At 41.5% G+C, this 19,626-nt stretch overlaps 3 protein-coding genes across 3 annotated transcripts; 2 read left to right on the forward strand and 1 right to left on the reverse strand.

Moving 5' to 3' along the window:
• The first annotated feature begins 409 nt into the window (after window positions 1-409).
• On the forward strand, window positions 410-4,610 carry LOC121752495 (serine/threonine-protein phosphatase PP1 isozyme 2-like). The gene is made up of 4 exons (XM_042147600.1): window positions 410-1,088; window positions 2,141-2,700; window positions 2,775-2,991; window positions 4,256-4,610. Exons 1-3 carry the CDS (start codon window positions 902-904, stop codon window positions 2,943-2,945), a joined length of 918 nt encoding a protein of 305 aa, XP_042003534.1. The 5' UTR covers window positions 410-901; the 3' UTR covers window positions 2,946-2,991; window positions 4,256-4,610.
• A 2,913-nt stretch (window positions 4,611-7,523) lies between these two features.
• LOC121750413 (probable protein phosphatase 2C 24) lies at window positions 7,524-9,573 on the reverse strand. Its single transcript, XM_042144947.1, has 4 exons — window positions 8,987-9,573; window positions 8,572-8,922; window positions 8,389-8,494; window positions 7,524-7,992 (listed from the first exon to the last, which is right to left on the reverse strand). Exons 1-4 carry the CDS (start codon window positions 9,416-9,418, stop codon window positions 7,688-7,690), a joined length of 1,194 nt encoding a protein of 397 aa, XP_042000881.1. The 5' UTR covers window positions 9,419-9,573; the 3' UTR covers window positions 7,524-7,687.
• Window positions 9,574-11,803: 2,230 nt separating this feature from the next.
• LOC121751828 lies at window positions 11,804-12,946 on the forward strand. The gene has a single exon (XM_042146624.1). It carries the CDS (start codon window positions 11,804-11,806, stop codon window positions 12,944-12,946), a length of 1,143 nt encoding a protein of 380 aa, XP_042002558.1.
• Window positions 12,947-19,626: the final 6,680 nt, after the last annotated feature.

A 19,626-nucleotide genomic window follows, 5' to 3' on the forward strand; every position in this document is an offset into this window, starting at 1 on the left:
TATACCTAATTGCATTTAATCAACCTTAATTAAAAATTTGTAAATTGAAATTGGTTAAGAAAATTGAAGGTGGTGGTAACTAGCGCACAAAAAAGACAGAATTAAAGAAAGAATCTCAAATAATATTGTTATTCAAAATAAACATAATGACGCTTTTATCACCAAATTAAGCAAAGTTAATGTCAAAAATCTGATTGATAGGCCCCTCGATCATATGGCTCGATTTAATCTGATAATCTCCATTCCTATTGGTTGTTATATTCAGCATTCTATTTTTTATTGTAATAATGAGTTCATATATGAAATGATTGTGTAATGAAAACTATATTCAAATGTCAACAAACAATAAAATAATTATTTTATTACTACTACATTAAAAAATGATTCATTTAAGTGCGCCAATAACCATCGCAACCCTAGCCCCCAAATTCAATCAAACAACGCCTCTCTGTGTGTGTGTGTGTGTGGCTATGGCGCAGCACTAACTGGATCTGGACCCAATAAAAGAGAGGAGAAGCATAACGCAACACGAGAGTAGTAGAAGAAGAAGACGAAGAAGACGTGGTCCACTCCAAATATCTCCGTTGCATAGGCAATTACGCATCCGCAGCGGATTTACCGATTCACAAGATTCTTTTTCTCCCTTTATTTAATCAAATAAATCCACTCTTTCTCTTTGCATGAACTTTTAGTCTTCTCTGCCGCATCGGACTTGGACTCCTCAATACCTAGCTGCCTTTTCCCCTTTTTCGAGCTCAAGATCATTTCTTTGCTGCCTCTGCCTGCGTCGCCAACAAATTGAGCCCTGAGAAATTTAAATTTCGGCTTCTTTTTGGGTCCTCTCCGTTTCGTGAATCTAGGGTTTGTAATTTTGTCTCTGAGGTCTTGGGAGTGGGATAGAATGGCGTGGATTGAGCCTGCCGTGCTGGACGACATCATCAATCGCCTGTTGGAGTTCCGGAACGCGAGGACTGTGCGCCAGGTGCAGCTGTCCGAGAACGAGATCCGCGCTCTCTGCGCCACGTCGCGGGAAATCTTCCTCTCGCAGCCTAATCTCCTCGAGCTCGAAGCGCCTATCAAGATCTGCGGTATACTTTCCGTTCATTCCCTTTTTCATCATGTCCCCGAATTTGTGCTTTCGTCATCTGCAGCATGTCAAAAAATTTTGCATTTCTGGTGACTCGTTAGAAATGGTGATGGTGTGGGAATTTTTTATGCTGTTGACTTTTCTCAGCAAAATGGGAATAATTATGTTCCATGAGTTGCATAAAGAGGTTGCCGTGTAAGAATCAGTAGAGCTTCATTCTGGTGTTGCACGGCTGTCAAATATCATGAGTGCATTATTAACTTTGTAGGGTTTAGTTCTGTTATTAGGTCAATGGAAAATGTTTTGCATTGTTTCTTAATGCTACCTTTCATTTATGTGTAGCTTTGTAACAGAATGGTCTCAGATGATATAGAATATCAATAACTAAAGAAGGGTGAATATCTTGCTTAAGTTTTCATTTTTCCCATCTCATGAACTTGCTTTACCTGTAGTTTGAAAATATTGCAAGTAATGGCCTCTTTGGGAATTTGAACTATTATATTGCACCGCTCATTTCGCTTTTCAGACTTTCAATGCATTGTGAGGCCTGAAAGTATGAAGAATCTATTAGTGAGTCAAGATGCCTTTTGCAAGAAGTAGCTACCACACTTTTTAAAGATTCTCATTTTTCTCACAGTCAACTAATTCTTCTGTGCCAAAAGTTAAATCTAGAGTTACTGGTATTGTTAGCCCAGTGAGATATTGTTAGTGCTAAATCGTATGCAAGTTGAAGAGACTCTTTTGTTTATTAAGAGACTTCTACTCGTTTAGCGTAATGCAAACTTGCTTGTTTGTGGCATATAGATTTGTTCGTATATTGTAACATAACTAACTTCCTCCAATTGGCCTGAGCGGATTCTAGAGGTGTTAGCATTTCACTAGATTTTATTATATAAATAAATTCACTTATCAGTACGTGTTAAAACATAAAAAAGATGCATGCTCCTATATTGTTGAGTTGGAGCCCTTATTTGCTGTTTGTGGAATTTTCAGTTTCCTTTTCATTTCACCTGAGAAAATTTTTGATTTAGTTACTTATTTTGTGGATCCCAGGTGATATTCACGGACAATATGGAGATCTTTTGAGGCTTTTTGAATATGGAGGATTCCCGCCCGAGGCCAATTATCTGTTCTTAGGGGATTATGTTGATCGAGGCAAACAGAGTTTGGAGACAATCTGCCTTCTTCTTGCCTACAAGATCAAATATCCCGAAAATTTCTTTCTCTTGAGAGGGAATCACGAATGTGCTTCTATCAACAGGATATATGGATTCTATGATGAATGCAAGCGCCGTTTTAATGTTAGGCTGTGGAAAGTTTTCACTGATTGCTTTAACTGCCTTCCTGTGGCAGCTCTTATAGATGATAAGATTCTTTGCATGCATGGCGGTCTTTCTCCTGATCTAACAAACATGGATCAAATAAGAAATTTAACTCGTCCAACGGATATTCCTGAGTCTGGTCTGCTTTGTGATCTGCTTTGGTCTGATCCAAGTAGAGAAGTTAAAGGTTGGGGGATGAATGACAGAGGAGTCTCATACACATTTGGTCAAAATAAAGTGGCTGAATTTCTAACACAACAAGATATGGACCTCGTTTGTCGTGCCCACCAGGTATTGTTAACTCTTTTCTTTCAGTACTCCCACATTTGGATATAGTATCTGATGACGTGGTCTTGTTTGAGCAGGTTGTAGAAGATGGCTATGAATTTTTCGCTGATAGGCAACTAGTAACCATATTTTCTGCTCCCAACTACTGTGGCGAGTTTGACAATGCTGGAGCTATGATGAGCGTTGATGAGAGTTTGATGTGCTCATTTCAGATTCTAAAACCAAGTGATAAAAAGCGGTCCTTTTAAAGCAAGTGCTCTTCTTCAATGTTCCTGGCTCTCGGAGACTATCCAGGTTTGTTTGATTTCCTTCTCTTCCAACCTTGTGTTTTACTACGTTATAGCAATTTAAGCAGTTCCTTTTTTCTTTGTATTGCCTTATTTATATGTTTCCTATTTTTGGATGGTTATCTCTTCCATGATGAAATTGTTATGCAATTTGGTGAAATGTTTAGAGGATAATTATTTAATAAAATGCTAAATTCTTACTTACCATTATGCTGGGTATTTGTTCTATGATTTTCAGGCTCTTTACCAAGTTTGTGCCTTCTATCTTTCTCGGTTCATAATTCCTATACTGTTTCTGACACATGTCTCTAGTTTCGGACTTGTTTATTATTATATGTAAAAAATAGACTGTGTGTGACCCATGTTTTGCATTTCTCATTTGATTTCCAAGTTCCAACTACATAATCATTAATCCATTGAGTAAGTAGTTGCATATTCTGCCATACTTTGTCGAGATTTATATTTTCCATACCAAAATGACTGATGATATTCTTTTAGCCAATTTTGTTCCTTCAATACATAATTTCACTGGTGAACTAGCTGCATTTTCTGCTGTATTTTCGTAAAGTCAGAATGACATTGTAATAGTTTGCCATTTTAGTCCCTTCCACATGGTTTGGCACATGGCCTGGTTGTATATATGGTATCTGGATCTCATTTTATGGGTGAAAGCTTTGTGTTTAACAAAGGCTTGCTGGACCGAGTTACAATTTATTAAACTAATGTCTGAAAATCACCACCCAAAAGCGACATGTTTGTGTTTCTCATCTCTCGACTGTGGTCCTAGAACATTACAGGTTTTAGATAATATTTTCAAACCCCTGCAATCAATTCTTCTATAGAGACAATGAAGATTTACTTAATTTAGTGGGAAATTCCTTTTGAATTAAAAATTTCTAACCCAAGGCCCAATTAAAAGGGTCTCTGTAGCTGGCGTAGTTTAACAAACTACACTGCCAGGAATTTATATTTAAGTTGGATTCTTTTGCAACACCATGTGTTGTTTGCCCCTAATTCTAGTAGTATATTGGTTGATGTAATAAGAGTTATGAAAAATGTGAAGAATGAGTAAATAAAACACTCTTCATTGTTGCATACTTAGAAGGGATCAGAAATCATTTCAGTTATGTTTGGTATGATATCATGTTTGTTATACTTGCATTAAGTTTGCTTAAGCCTTGCAAATTGTTATAATCCTTGATTATTAAAACTGTGTACGGATTTGTTCTCATTTAGTGACCTTGTGTATACGGGCCCTTTCAACTTTGTAGGACTCGGAGACATGAACATGGTACTAAGGCATTGTGCGATGACAGAATGTTTTAGAAACTTGTTCATGTATTGTTTCCTGAGGTGGATACCCCTAAAAGACTGATTCAGAGGCAACTATGATCAAATAGCCCCAAGTGCTGTAGTTTTGTTTTATCATTCCCTTTTTTCGTGATTCGACTGGGTAAATCAACTTTTTTTGGTAAATTGCGATGCAAGTGTAGATTTACTGCTAAATTCATGAGTTGCCTCCTGATAACTGTTTTGATGAATCTTTCACATTGTAACGTATTAGTTTCAGTTGAGTATTTTGTCCTTGGTAGTGTATTGGTGATGCTACTCTTGCCTTCAGATTTAGCATTGGAATTTATTTTACAAATTTATTGAACTCCCTGAATTGTTAGCTATAAAAGAATTAACTCTCTAACTTTTGTTACCGAGTCTAATTAGTAAAATGGGCTTCTTTACTGAGTCTAAGAAAAAATAAAATTAGGTCTTAATAAGATTTTATCTTATGAATGTTGTTTGGTTATGTTACATAGATAACACCTGATAATTAATTTGAGGACAGTGCCATGTAAAATTGGTCTTTACTTGTAAGTGTAGTCATTTTGTTACGATGTAAGTTACCAAGAAGCAATTTGGCCTTTAATTTTTGTTTTGTTTTTCTTAGCTAATGGTGAAAGACTTTTTTTTTTGTTTGACCACGTGTTCTGGATCTGCTTTTGGTGGACTCCGACTAATTCTGTTAGACGGGTTTGTAGAGTAAGGCCAAAATTCTTTAATGAAATCAAGCATTAAAAATTTAAGATTACAATGGCTGTACTTAAACAAAAAGTGGCGGCCTCTTAAAATTTGTGTACTGAAATCAAGCAAAAAATTGCGGCAAAAAAGGAATTCCATTTCATTACTCCTAATTCAAAATGAAGATTACACCTAATGAAAGTTTCAATTCATTTTTCCCTCCTAAAAATTCAAGAGGGAAATTTGAACTCAATTTCAACCATTGAAATTCCCTATAATTATAAATACATTCATTAACTACAGCTATCACAAAATCAAAATCCAAAAGACACAAGTTCAATTTAGCTAGAGCTCTTCATTGAGCTATGGATAAAGAGCAGAGGCAGTCCATGTTTATAAGCATCAACATGAAGAACAAAATTGCTCAGTTCCTGATGAATCACAGCCATGCCGGAGTGCTGACCAAAGGGTAATAGTAATCAAACTTTATTTGTTAATTTATTCTAATTTTAGAATTAATTAAAAAATTTCTATAACAAAACGAAGATTAAAGAAATTTTATCAAATAAGGACTCTCCGTTCCATAAAAATAAGCTAATTGAACAACATAAGTTTTAATACATAATAGGAAGATAAAAGAAAATGAGAAAAAATAATATAGTAAAAGCTAAATTCATAAATAAAAAAGTAAAACAAAGAAGAAAAAGTTATGAGAAACAAAATAAATTATTTGCATGAGACGGAAAACAAATTAAAATTCAACCGATTTATGTGAAACTAAGATAGTATTAAAAATTTATAGAAATTTATACTCACACACAAATACTTGTTATTTGAATTAAGAGCATCCGCAATGGCGGACGTCTACGCGGAATTCTCACCGGCGTGCGGGAATTACATGGCGGACGTCCGCCATTGCGCGTCCCAGGCACGGATACGAAATTCCGTGAAGGAATTCGCAGTTTCGCGGCGTTCTGCGGAATTCCGTGCGGACGTCTGCCATAGCATTGACGCTCGCGGAATTCTGCACGGAATTCCCGTTTAATGCATTAAATTTTTTTTCCGGTCCCTATATATACATCTCGTTGAACTCCATTTCATTCGCACCACGTGTATTAACAAGTTTTTCTCTCTCTAAAAATACATTTCTTGTGAATCAACAATGGAGCACCACAACAGCGATTCACCTGCCTCGAGCGAGTCACCGGCGCCCCATTTTCCCATCGGCGGGAGTACGTCGATGTCCGCTGCGATGCCTCAAATGCCGGGGATGATGCCCCAGTCTCAAATGCCACCGGAAATGATGCTCGGGTACTACAACATGTACCCGCCGTGGTACGGGATGATGCCCCAGATGCCCAGGGCGAGTATGGGGATGATGCCCCAGATGCAGGGCTCGTCTGTCGTTGCGGGGTGGAGTAAGCAGGGGGTCCACCAATCGCCGGTCGACAACGTCTATCGGCCCTTTATGGATTTACTGGCGACAGACAACCCGCCGAGTTCTCCTCTCGAGACTCAGTTCGTTGGCGTCGACACGTTCTCGTTCGAGGAATTGGGGCTTTCTCCGGTCCGGGATACTCCCGCCAGCGCACCACCGGCGACGGGGAGGGCAGGGAGGACCGGGCGAGGACGGGGCGTCCCGGTGTATGGAGGTGAGGTGGGGGAGGGATCCAGCGGGAGCAAGAGGACCGTCTGGAGCATGGACGAGTGCGTCGCCCTGGCGAAGGCGTGGATCAGTGTAGTGGAGGATCCATACGTCGGGGCGAACCAGCACATCGACCGGATGTGGTGGCGCTTAGCCATAGCTACCTCCAGTTCAAACAGCAAGGGGGGAAGGCGCACAACTAGGAGCAATGCCGGAAACAATGGGAGCAGTTGAAGAGGCAGCTCAGCCGATTTGCCGACATTTACACAAACAACCTCTGCTCGGCAACCTGCGACATGTCTGCCGAGGATGTGAAGCTGCTGGCTCATCAGCAGTTCCCTAACGGTGACGCTGAGAAGGGCTTAGGGGAATTCAAGTATTGGCCAGTGTTTCTTGTGGTGCAGTCTTCGCCCAAGTTCACTGCGGGTGTTGAATCCGGCTGGCCGAAGCGGACGAAGATCAGCGCCTCCGGAGAGTACAGTAGCAGTGCTAGTTCCGCGGAACTTCCCCCTCCCGAGTCAGAGTTTCCCACACCCACATCGGAGGCGCGCCGCCGTCGCCCGGTTGGGCAAAAATCCGAGGCGCGAATGTCGAGGGTAAGCACCAACGGATCCGTCGAGGCCCAATCGCCAGCACCCCCAAAATTTTAATTCCGTAAATTGTTTACTTCCGAAAATTGTCCAATTTGTGAATTTGTGAATTTTTTTAAATAGTGTGAGTTCCTTTGGAAATTCCGCAAGGAATTCCGCCACTGTGCAGTGGAAATTCCTTATGACGTGACAGTACAGTGAGAATTCCTTATGACGTGCAGTGCAGTGTTTTCAGGAATTCCGCGGGAAATTCCGTCGAGAATTCCGCACCAGTGTGGATGCTCTAAAAAGTGTAACAAGTAGTGAAGAAATTGGAATTAAAGGTGGCCGCACTTACTGTACAAAGATTGTCGCAACAGACGAAAACTCATCGTTTCACATACTTGAGGTGCCCATCAATTTTACAACCAAACATCTCCACGTTTATAAAAGAGAGAAAGTGAGATGTACTAAAATTAGAAATGTAAGATGCCCGTCCCCATCAGATCAATAACGAGTACACTAACGTTGTCTGCACTCCGCCGCGCCAGAGCCAACTTTGTGAGCAACATCGATGCATCCTCGCACGCTTTGTCGGTGCCACCGTCCATCACCTTGGCCTTCCCCTTCAGGCACATCCTCGCCACACCGCACGCCGTCTCGTTCGACACCACGTCCCACAGCCCATCGCTCGCTAGTATCAAGCACTCGTCCCCTTCGCTCCGCTCCGTTATCGTCACCTCCGGCTCGCAACTCACGTATGGCTTCAAATAATTATCTCCTGCACTTGCCTCTCATCACTTTTCTATAACTAACAAATAAATACTAGTAATGAATTTTCAGATTTTGGCAATTTCTTTCCTCTACTCATTTTGGCTATGAGGTCAAAACAAAAATGCAACAAATTAAATCTAATCCTATTATTGTCTAATTAAGTTCAAAACGTCGTTTTTCTCCACGAATTCTATAATGACTATCAAATAATTCAACGAAAAAAATAAATAATTGCAAAAATCTCAAACTTCACAATTTATTTTAACTAAAAACTGGGACGACTAAAATTTAATACTCCGTGTTTCAATATGTTTCGTGATTTATTTGGCAATTTATATTATGTCAATTACCGGGGTAATCCTCGTTTGTTTACCGTTTGAAATAAAAAAAAAACAACTGTTACCGATGGCTCTTGACATGGCAAGAACTCCAAGAACCCGGGCACCCTCCCAGAAAATGACTCGGCCTCCGGCGGCCTGTATCCGGTTCATCTCGTCCGGCCGGTCCGGCTACATTCCGGTTTTGTCAAACAAGTAGTAATTAGCTAAATTAAACCAACATATAATCTATTTTCACCAATACTCACTTTGTGGTCGATGGAAAGGGGAATGGCCTTGCCGTTCCGGCACAGCACCGCCCTCGAATCGCCGCAATTGGCGACGACTATGTTGTACGGAGTTACCACAGCAACCACCGCCGTGGATCCGACGGCGTCGCAGTCCGGCGTCCGCAGCTCGCATCGGCAGCTCGGGATCATGTTGTCCACCACGTTTTCGTTCCATGCAACCACTTCTTTGTCCATGCGCGTGAAGCTACGCTCCATCACGCGCCTCCACCAATTGCTACTGTTTCGATCTGATTCTTCTTCTCCGACGTCGTCGAGGAGCAACTCCTCCTTCACCATCTCGTGCAATCTTTCCTTGCATTTTGTAGCTACCTGAAATTGAAAGTAACCGTCAATTAATCAGTCGATTTCATTATCAATTTATTTTTTAATTTACGTGAGAGCATCCGTGGCCGTCGTAGACGCCGAAGTAGTGGAGAGCTGCGGCGGCGTCGTCGAGATCGTGTTTTTTACTCCTGAAAAAGGAAGGATGACTCGCGACGGCGTCCTCCATGTCCCGCCGCCGTCCACAAACGGAGGTGAAACCGAATTTCGGGAGGACATCCTTGCTGATCTCGGCGCCGGCGGCAGACGACGGCAGCGGATTCAGAATCGGAGTCAAAACGATCGGCGGCGGCAACTGCTTCCCTTTCTCCGATCTCAAACTCAGTTTCTCAGTTTCGCCACCGCAATTATGCAAAGCTTTATCGCAGAGATCGAGACAGCGGCGCTTGACGGAGGGATCCGCCCTCCGCCTCCTCGCCGCTCTGGTGCTGGTCTCGCACGAACCCTCGCTCTCGCTCACCACACCGCAACAGATCTCCGCCATCCACCACCGCGCGAGACGGAAGAAAGCATAGAAATCGAAAAAACAAAATGAAGAGAAGAGTGAAAGCGACTGATGCAAATAGAAGCAATGAATGCTTATTTTTTGGAAGTTTAACCGTTGTTGGAAAATATCGTGGAGAGGTGAAAAAAAAGAAAAAAAGGGAAATAGAAATTGCAGCAATTATTATGGTAGGAGGCGTCGGAGGGCGGGGCTCCTATTGAAAAGTGAATCAGCGCCGTTGATGTGTCAACGCGTGTACGAGCGCTGCTTTAAGAGCCGGAAAACGTGGACCAATAGGGAGCGACCACCGTAGTGGTGGATATCTCGCTTTCAAATGTAGGGCCTACCTAGTCTGATGCTTGACACGTAGGCTGCCCCTCCTCTGGTGGCGCGGGACACGTTTCAACCCCCCTGTTTTGGGCAATGTAGCCTTTCAATTTCATTTCACAATCCGTTTTGCTTTGATAAAATATTGGGAAGAATAAAATTGAGACATTATTTCACCCCAAGTCTTGCAACAACAATGTAATCGGTTAGCGAAACCTCAATTGCTGGCGGTGCCATGTTTGAATTTGCGGGGGAAGAGAGGCGAATGAAAGCATCAATTTGTTAGGCAAAGTGGGAAAGAGCACAGTTATCTGAACTCGGCACGAACCCGACACAAACCGATTAATGACACGAACTGATAGGGACTCGGAACAGTTACTGGAGCCATCCAACCAATCCCGCCCAATCAGCTCGGCAACAGCAACGTCAACAATCTCCCTTATTTTCCCTAGTTACCATATCTTTAAGATTTAGCATATCTTTTATAATTTTATTGAATATTTTATATTTATTCTAGATTTACATTTTCTATCCTATTTAAAGGACATCTTGCAAACGATGAATTATTGAGAAATAAAGCATAAACTTATTCTCATTCCCGATTCTGGCAGACATCGCCCCCTAGCACCTTAACTAGGGTTTATCTTGTTCTTTGTCTCACTACAAATCGTTGGTAACTAGGGTTTATCTTGTTCTTTGTCTCACTACAAATCGTTGGTGCTCTAATCCGATAGATCAAGGGTCTATCACGGACCACCTTGGGTCAACACATACATGACACGACACTATAGCAACACGACCTGATAACACGGTTAGAACCTCATAACACGGTAAGAACCTGTTAATAACTGCTCATGATTAACAAAAGTTACAAAACCTTGAATCCGATCATTAAAAATCCGATTAAAACTCTAAAATCTGATCACACAATTTGATTTGATGAACAATAATATCAATAGATTCATAGCAACAAAATCCAACGAAATCTAACCAAAAAAACATCATTTTTAAAATAATATTAAAAAATTAATAATATAGTAATATTATTTCTTAATGGGTAACATGAACATGACACAAACATGACACGAAATTTCCGTGTTCTTAACGGGTCGACCCGATAAGAACACAGACCCGATAAGCTTTGACCCAAATCCATTAATTTTACACGGATTCGTGTCGCTTTATTGTGTCGTGTCAAAAATTGATAGCCCTATAGAGTATATATAATACTAAAGTACTCCCCTATATAACAATTTGGATTGCAATATCAACTATAGCTGTAAACAAATTGCAAAATGGAACATCACTTTGATCTTTGACCAAAGCAAATGCTGACAAGATAATAATAATAATAATAATAATAATAATAATAATAATAATTATTATTATTATTATTATTATTATTATTATTATTATTATTATTATTATTATTATTATAGTTGTTGTTGTTAATTATTGTTATTATTGTGGTAATTTTGAATTATTACTCTCAAGGATAAACTGAAAATGAGATAAAAACGCAAGGACAAATAAATGGATAAATAATTATAGATAATTAGTTCTTATTGACAATGCTACCGTAATAAATTTCAATATAATTTGTTATAAACCACTTGAAGAAGCATCCATATCTGTTAAAGCCTTGAAGTCGTTGAATGAAGAATTAGAGCATACTATTCACGCTCACCACATTAATCCTAGGCTTTTGAAATGGCCATTTTTTTGCTTTTATGGTTTTGGACTTTTGGTGAATGCCTAGTAAATTTTTTAACTTCCCATCCTGCACTTCAAATCTGGAGCTTTGAATTACACCATTCTTGAGATTAGCCCTGTTTCTGTCTATTTCTTTCTAGTTTGTCAGTTTTGATGCCATTGGAAATGGAAGGAGATGTGTTGAAAATGAAACTGAGATTGAAGAAAATACATTTGACTTACTAGTTGGTGTTTTTGGTGCTAGTTTCTTGCATTCTGCATGATGTCACATGTATCATCAAGAACACCATGTATTTTCTACATCACAAATCCAATCCCAAATTAATTCTGTTCAGTTCAACAATCATGCCATCATCACACACACTACTCAACAATCTGTTGAAGTCTCTCCTCATCTCAGGCTTGCTCATACATCTCATCTCCATCTCCTCATTCAACAACAACAATTCTTTGCTCTACACATCTATCAACCTTATCAAACCTTCCTCTTCCTATCATCCTCTTTCTCCTTGTAATGCAACTCACATAGTCTTTGGAATTGCAGCAACTGCATCCACTTGGAGCCACAGAAAGCACTCTGTTGAGTCATGGTGGCGCCCTAACCTAACCCGAGGCTACGTCTTCCTAGATAAGATCAAGCCAGAGCTCCTCCCATGGCTGAACCACACTCTCCCTCCATTCCGTGTCTCCCAGGACACATCGAGATACAAGGACCACGACAAGCACCTGGCGCGCGATGCCATCCGTATGGCGCGCATTGTAACAGAGCTTTTCGAGATCGAGGAGGCAGGGCGCGGTGACGTGAGGTGGTTTGTGATGGCCGACGACGACACGGTCTTATTCGTGGATAATTTGGTTGATGTTCTAAACAGATACGATCACCGGAAATTTCTATACATTGGAATGAATTCGGAGACGCATGCTTCGAATGTGATGCACTCTTATGAAATGGCGTTTGGCGGCGCCGGATACGCCCTCAGCTACCCTCTCGCGGCGGCGCTGGCGGCAAACATGGACGTATGCCTCAAACGCTACCCGGATCTGTGCGGAAGCGCCCATATAATTCAATCGTGCGTCGCTGATTTGGGGGTTTCCATCACCAGAGAGCTAGGGTTCCACCAGATCGACCTCCACCGCGATATATCTGGATTTCTATCGGCGCATCCCCGTGCGCCGCTGGTGTCGCTGCACCACCTGGATCAGGTGGAGCCGATTTTTCCGGCGATGAGCAGAGACGAATCGCTGAAACACCTGATGGCGGCGGCGAGGGCGGACGAATCGAGGCTGCTGCAGCAGAGCATCTGCTACGACGAGTTGAAGAACTGGACGATCTCGATCGCGTGGGGGTATTCCGTCCAGATCTACGAGGCGATCGTCAACCCTAGCGCGCTGCAGAGGCCGATCGAGACGTTCGTGCCGTGGACGAAGTTCGCGCGACCGTTCTTCGTGTTCAACACGCGCGGCCTCCCTTCCAGACACCCGTGCTAAGCTCAGCATCAATTTTTCTTCCGATCTGTCAAGAGAGGAAGGCGAGTGGTGACGAGGTATGGCAGAGCGCGGCCGCGGGGGTTGCCTGCTTGCTCTGGCACCGGGAATCACTCGGCGGAGTTCGTCACCGACGTCGTCGTCTCCTCTCCTGCAGCAAAATTTAATGTGGTGAGTTTTTTTGTCACTTTAATTTTTGGATTTGTTTTGTTCAGGTTTGATTTTGGAGTTGTTGATCAGATTGGGAATAGGAGGGAATGCTGCGACGTTTTGAATGGGGAGGGCGGGAATGCTACAGAGATCAAGTTTCGAGATTGTCGTCAAAATGAAATTATGCCTTGATCGATCGGAGAAATTTCGGAATATGGGTTTAAATTCGCTGACCTTTCGAGATAAAGGATTCAATTTGCTTACCTTTCGAAATATGGGTCTGAGACATGCGAATTTTTCGGAATAAAGGTTTTACACCTTTTTATATTTACTATCTTCATTTTTCTTATTATTTCTCTTCCAATAATTATAGATTTACTAAACTATCCTTTAACTCATCTCTAAAAAATTTCATTTTACCTCCTTCCAAACGATTTGCGCACGCCGCCTCCGCCTCCACCTCCACCCTCCACTTCGCCGCCACCTCTTCACCGTCTCTGCCTCCACCCTTCGCTACCTTTGCTTCCACGCTTCGCCGCTCTTCATCATTTATGTGTGGAAGTGGAAGCGGAGGTGGAGAATCACCAGCCGAAGAGGCCTCCAAAGACCAAATTCGAGAGCATCTCGCATCCAGCTCCTCATCCGCCGCAAGACGGCCGGGATCGCCGCCCTCGACGCAGGACTCTACTCCGAAGCCGTTAGACACTTCACGAAAATCCTTGACGGGCGCCGGGGCGCGCCGCATGGGTTTCTGTCAGAGTGCTACGTCCACCGCGCCTCGGCCTTCCGATCGGCCGGACGAATCGCAGAGGCCATCGCCGATTGCAACAGAGCCCTAGCGCTGGACACGTCTTGCATCGAGGCGCTGGCCATTAGAGCAGCATTGTCGAATCAATAAGGTGCTTGCCGGATAGCCTCCACGATCTGGAGCATTTGAAATTATTGTACAATTCGATTTTGCGTGACCGGAAATTGCTAGGGCCTGCTTGGAAGCGGCAAAAGGTTCAATACAGAGAAATTCCGGGGAAATTGTGCTCGTTGGCGGCTAAAATCCAGCAGCTGAAGTAGAGGCTAGCCGGAGGAGAGAGCGGAAACGTGGATTATTACGCGTTGTTGGGATTGAGGAGAGGTTGCTCGAGATCGGAATTGGAAAGAGCGGCGAAGAGTGGAAGCGGATGTGGTGAAGGGTGGAGGCAGAGACGGTGAAGAGGCGCCAGGAAGAGGTGGCGGCGAAGTGGAGGGTGGAGGTGGAGGCGGAGGCGGCGTGAACGTGAGAATTTGAGAGAGAAGATTGACTTTTAAGAGTGGAGCGCAAATCGTTTGGAGGGAGGTAAAATGAAATTTTTGAGAGATGGGTTAAATGATAGTTTAGTCAATCTATAATTATTGGAAGGGAAATAATAAGAAAAATGAAGAGAATAAATATAAAAAGGTGTAAAACCCTTATTCCGAAAAATTTGCATGTCTCGGACCCATATTTCGAAAGGTAAGCGAATTGAATCCCTTATCTCGAAAGGTCAGCGAATTTAAACCCATATTTTGAAATTTCTCGATCGATTGATAGGTGTATTAGATGTTGTGACATAATAGAGAAATTGTGTAATCGAGACAAACAGAAACGTAAAAAGACACGGAATTTACGTGGTTCACCAGCATTGTGTTGGCTACGTCCACGGGCTATATAAATATGCACACAAACGACGGGCTAGGCCCAATATAAAATTAAGGCATAAAACAAAAACTTATCAGCGAGACCCCCCGTTTGGTTAGCGGCAAAACTATACAGATTCAAGGCATACTAACATAATTTAAAATATAGTTGTCAATTACTACATCCATTCATCGAAACCCGATACGTTTTGCCATTTTGGGTTGTCCGTCATTTAAATGCATTTAAAATATTGAGTATAATTAATATCGGATGCGATATTATAGTACTATAAACCAAAGTTTTTATTAAGAAATAAGCTTAGGAGCTCGTAAACCGCATATGGATACCATTAGAGGCGGGAATATGGATACGAGGTATTGAGTTTACCCGTACAACAAGCTTTAGTGGTTAGAAAGATATTAGTTGTATTAAATTTATAGACAGTTGAATCAAAGTATATTTCACTAGAAAATGATATTCGTTGTATAGTTTAACCAATATTTCATCACTAATGATGAGTTAACAAACTTTATAAAATGCAATACAAGATTAGGAATAACAGATACGTAATGTATAAATTTTCAATAATGGAAAGCAAAATATTCGATGCTTAAATCAAACTCTAAAATATTCCTACCATTTACACTAAACTTAAACATATTTTAGTGTAAATATCCCATCAAATATGATTTTACTCAACTATTTACACTAATTTCAAACTCAAAACTCATTTAGTGTAAATGTCCTATGATTTTACTCCAACTATTTATACTAAACTCAAACTTAAAAGTATTCTCAATAATATGCCTTTTCACTCATAAAATTTGAAAAAAAAAATTAGTTTTGATTTAGTATAAACCTAAAAATAGGTACTATTTTTTACGCAAAAACCAAAAATAGAATTGGTTTTAGAGTACTATTGGAGCTAATGAATTATCTATCCACTTTTAGGTTTTAGTGTAACATTGGAGATGGTCTAAAATAGCATTGCATTACTATTAGAATAAGAAACAACAAATTTAACAGACCCCTGCATAACACTGGTTATAATCAAGATCCCAGAAATGAAAGATACCGAATTCACCGTGTTTAGGTGACTGTAGATAGATGAAGTGTAGATCTTCAAGAATCTTGGTGAATGCTCTTCTTATGAGTTGAACCTGCATATAGTAACTGCCATGCATCACTGTATTATAGCTTGGATAGGTGTGGGTGAGGAAGGCTCTTGGAGTTGTTCACCAAATCTCAGTTTCATTAGTTATGCATGCTTCTTATGTGTTCCTACTGGTCATCATCTTATGAAGATCTTCATTGCACACTCCACTAATTTTTGCCTATACACATGCCACTAAAAGTTCGACTATATTTTCCATGCGCTTATTATGAATAACCACTCCTATTGCTGGATTTCCACGAAAAAGGATTTAGTCATGAATCTCATCTTTACTTAAAAGTTCTTGTATACTATCCAGGCAGGAATTTAATCCTCTCAAAGGTGGTGGTGAGGTGAATTTTAATACTACTAATTAGCTTAATGCTTGGAGAGGTCATTCAACAGAGGTTTGTTTTCAAGAGGTCTTTCTAAATTCCAATCTTCTTTCTGACAGAAGCAAGAGTAATTTTGCAAAACCTATAAAATTGTCTTCAATGCCATATTTAGATACTTCAGCAAATTAGAGGCCACCATCAACAAGCTAGTCAAGGCTTTGTACACCATCACTATATGTGATTTGTTTAGAATCACCTCGATCTGGGAAAATTTATTGGGAAAATTTTGGTCATCAGCAGCAGCTCCCACATTAATTGCAGCCAAACATGACTGGAAATCCATCTGGATAATGGATTGTGTTTGATTGGATAAGAAGCATCTGCAAGTTTACGATTAGTAGGTAACTGGAGACCATATTTCATAAGAGTAATATTTCTGGTCCCAACAATGAACACCTAATCCCTACTATCCTAAGATACGGGGGATTAGCATGGATGTCAATCCATCACGAAGCCCACTGGGCGGCTCGCAAAACCACGAGATATCAAAGGCAGGCATGAAAACAGGAGTTTATAAAATTTCATCCTTTACCAACATCAAAGACCGGAGGTCCTCGGGAGAAAATGGGGGGAAGGAAGGGTGAGATGATGTACAACAATACAGTTTCTGATTGTGTGAGTGTGTGTGTGTGTGTGAGAGAGAGAGAGAGGTCATACATGTGCAGTGACAGTCAAATACCCCATATGCACTGATTCCAGATCCAACATGTCTTTAACCTATAAAAAAATAGAGTACTGAAATTATGTTCCTTAGAGCATCTCCACTAGGCGGACATCCCACTAGGACATCTACTAGGACATCCCAAAAACACCTCCTGCCACGTTACTAGGACTTCCCATCCCACTGCCACGTCACTAGGACATCCCCTCCTATGTCCGCCCTTCCCACTAGGACATCCCGCAATAAAAAAAATCACAATAATTTAATTACGTAAAAACGGAAATATAATTTTGACACGGAATACGGGAAAGCAAAATACGGGCAAAAATACATATTCATAAAACATAAAAAAAACATAGTTAGAAAAAAGCAAAATACATAGTCATTTGAAAAAAGAAAAATACATAATCTGTTGGATATTTTAGTGTAATTGGATTAACTTGATTGATCAATATAATTATAACGAGACATCAAATAAGTTGGAAGTGCGGAGTGCACACTTATTTGAATTCGTTATGATTAGACGGGGGTTCGGGGGCAGCGCCCCCGAGAGCGGGGTCCAAGGGGCAGAGCCCCTGGCTGGGGTCGAACTGTGCAGAAATCTTCATCCGAAAATGAAATTTTCGATAATTGAAGGACCAAATTGCAATTTTTTAACCCGCCAACAATCAGTTATTTTCGGTTGTGAAATGAAGGGATGCAACGTTTCATCCTAAACCTATACATAATCCAACATCCCCGGCTCACTCCGCGTTGAAATGAAGTTCAACGAGCCGTATATATAGAGTTTTTTTTTTTTTTAAATAATTTCCGGACGTCCGACCGGGACGTCCGACCCTTGCCACAGTGGCGGACGTCCGCCCGCCCGTCGCCGGGACGTCCGAGGACACCCGACGTCCTCACGGGACGTCCGTATCCGACCTAAACGCCACAATGGCGGACGTCCCGGTCGCCCGTCGCGACGTCCGACCGGATGTCCGACCGGACGTCCGCCATTGGAGATGCTCTTAATACTGGCATGAGATCAGTCTCAGAAGAATCATCTTGTAAGAAATACTATTAAATATACATTTTATATATATATATGTGTATAATACCAATTGACAATGCACGAAAATGAAATCAAAACATATAAACGCAAAGCACTAACACCTGAATTACGTGGTTCAATTGTAAGTCTACATCCACGGAAAACTATTAGAGCATCCACAATAAGGCTCCCTATAGTCCGCCCTATAGAGCGCCCTATGCCCCGCCACATCAACATTCTATCCTCCTACCCTTCCACCTGCAGTGGGATGCCCTAAAATCCGCCCTATAATTTTAACTACTATTTTGTTAATTAATTTTTATGTTTGCAAATATGTCATGCAAAATAATAAAAAAAAACACCACAATTTAAAGGCAAATCCTACATTACTTAATTAAAAAAAAGTTACAAAAGTGGAAATAAAAAACAAGTTCAGTACACATAAAAAACCTGGTCTAAAACATTCCCAACTGGCGCTGCAGTTCATCGATCATCTTCTTGAGGTATTTGGCTTCACTCGGGTCGTCGGTCTGCCTGAGGGCGTTGTGCGTGTCCAACAACGTCCTCTGGTTGGCTGCCCTCACCAAGTCCCCGTAGGCATGTGCCGCAGCCGAAGTCGGGGTCGCGATCGGGGCCGGGTTGTGTGAGGTCGTCGCCTTTGTCTTGCCCTTGTTCTTGGCAGCCTTGTTGCCAATGGGACGCCGGGAGGACATCGGTGTGCCCGAACTCTCATCCTCGTACATCGGCTGGTTGAGGTCCATCGGAGGTGCGCCGCTGTCGCTGCTCGTATAATCACCGGCAGCGGTGTTCTTCGTCCTCTTCACGATGAGCTTGGAGGAGTAGTGCTTGAACTCGCCATACATTGAAATGTACGACGCAAGCGCTTTATCGCGCACATCGGTCAAACTCTCGCCGCTGCCCTGCTCTCTCAAGTACTTCATATACTCCGCCAAGAACAAATTGAGCTGCTTCTTCACCTGATCCCCGTGCTTGCGGAGCTGCTCCCTATGACGCTTGTACGCGGCCGCCGGCTGACGGATCTTTGTCTGCCATATACACTATACGTTGCGTACACCAAACACATAACTGAAAGTTTAATTATGTGCTCAGCAACAACTTTCCTAGTAAAAACAGGATATAGCATGTAACTACGGGAATACATACAATTTTAGAATCAATTGTTGGAGGGGAAATCATATGGTATGGAAAGTGCTTATTCGACCAGAGATCTACTAACATTAAGTATTATCCAAACTCTTAAGGCATAACTGAATGCAACAACACATCAAGCAAACCTTTTATGAAACGGATAGCAGAAAGTCATAAAAGCCATCCTTGAGGTAATTCCACATGAGCAATGAAATTGCATGGCATCACTCCCACTGGGCGACATCCTAATTACATCCAAAATGTTAACTACATCCATACATCGGTAAGAGTGGTAAATTTATATATACAACTAAGCACCTGACAACAACAAATGCATTTCCTCTAATTTAGAGAAGAAAAAAAAAAGACAAATCAGGATCACCTACACAAACCCTACAACATCACAAAAAAAAAAGAAAGAAACACAACCTAAAAAAGAGCAGCTTACACCGAATAAATTTTCAAAGACGGCGTGTGCAAATCATTCAAATTAA

This window comes from Salvia splendens, chromosome 10 (genome assembly GCF_004379255.2).
Source record: "Salvia splendens isolate huo1 chromosome 10, SspV2, whole genome shotgun sequence".
Classification (NCBI taxonomy): Eukaryota; Viridiplantae; Streptophyta; class Magnoliopsida; order Lamiales; family Lamiaceae; genus Salvia; species Salvia splendens.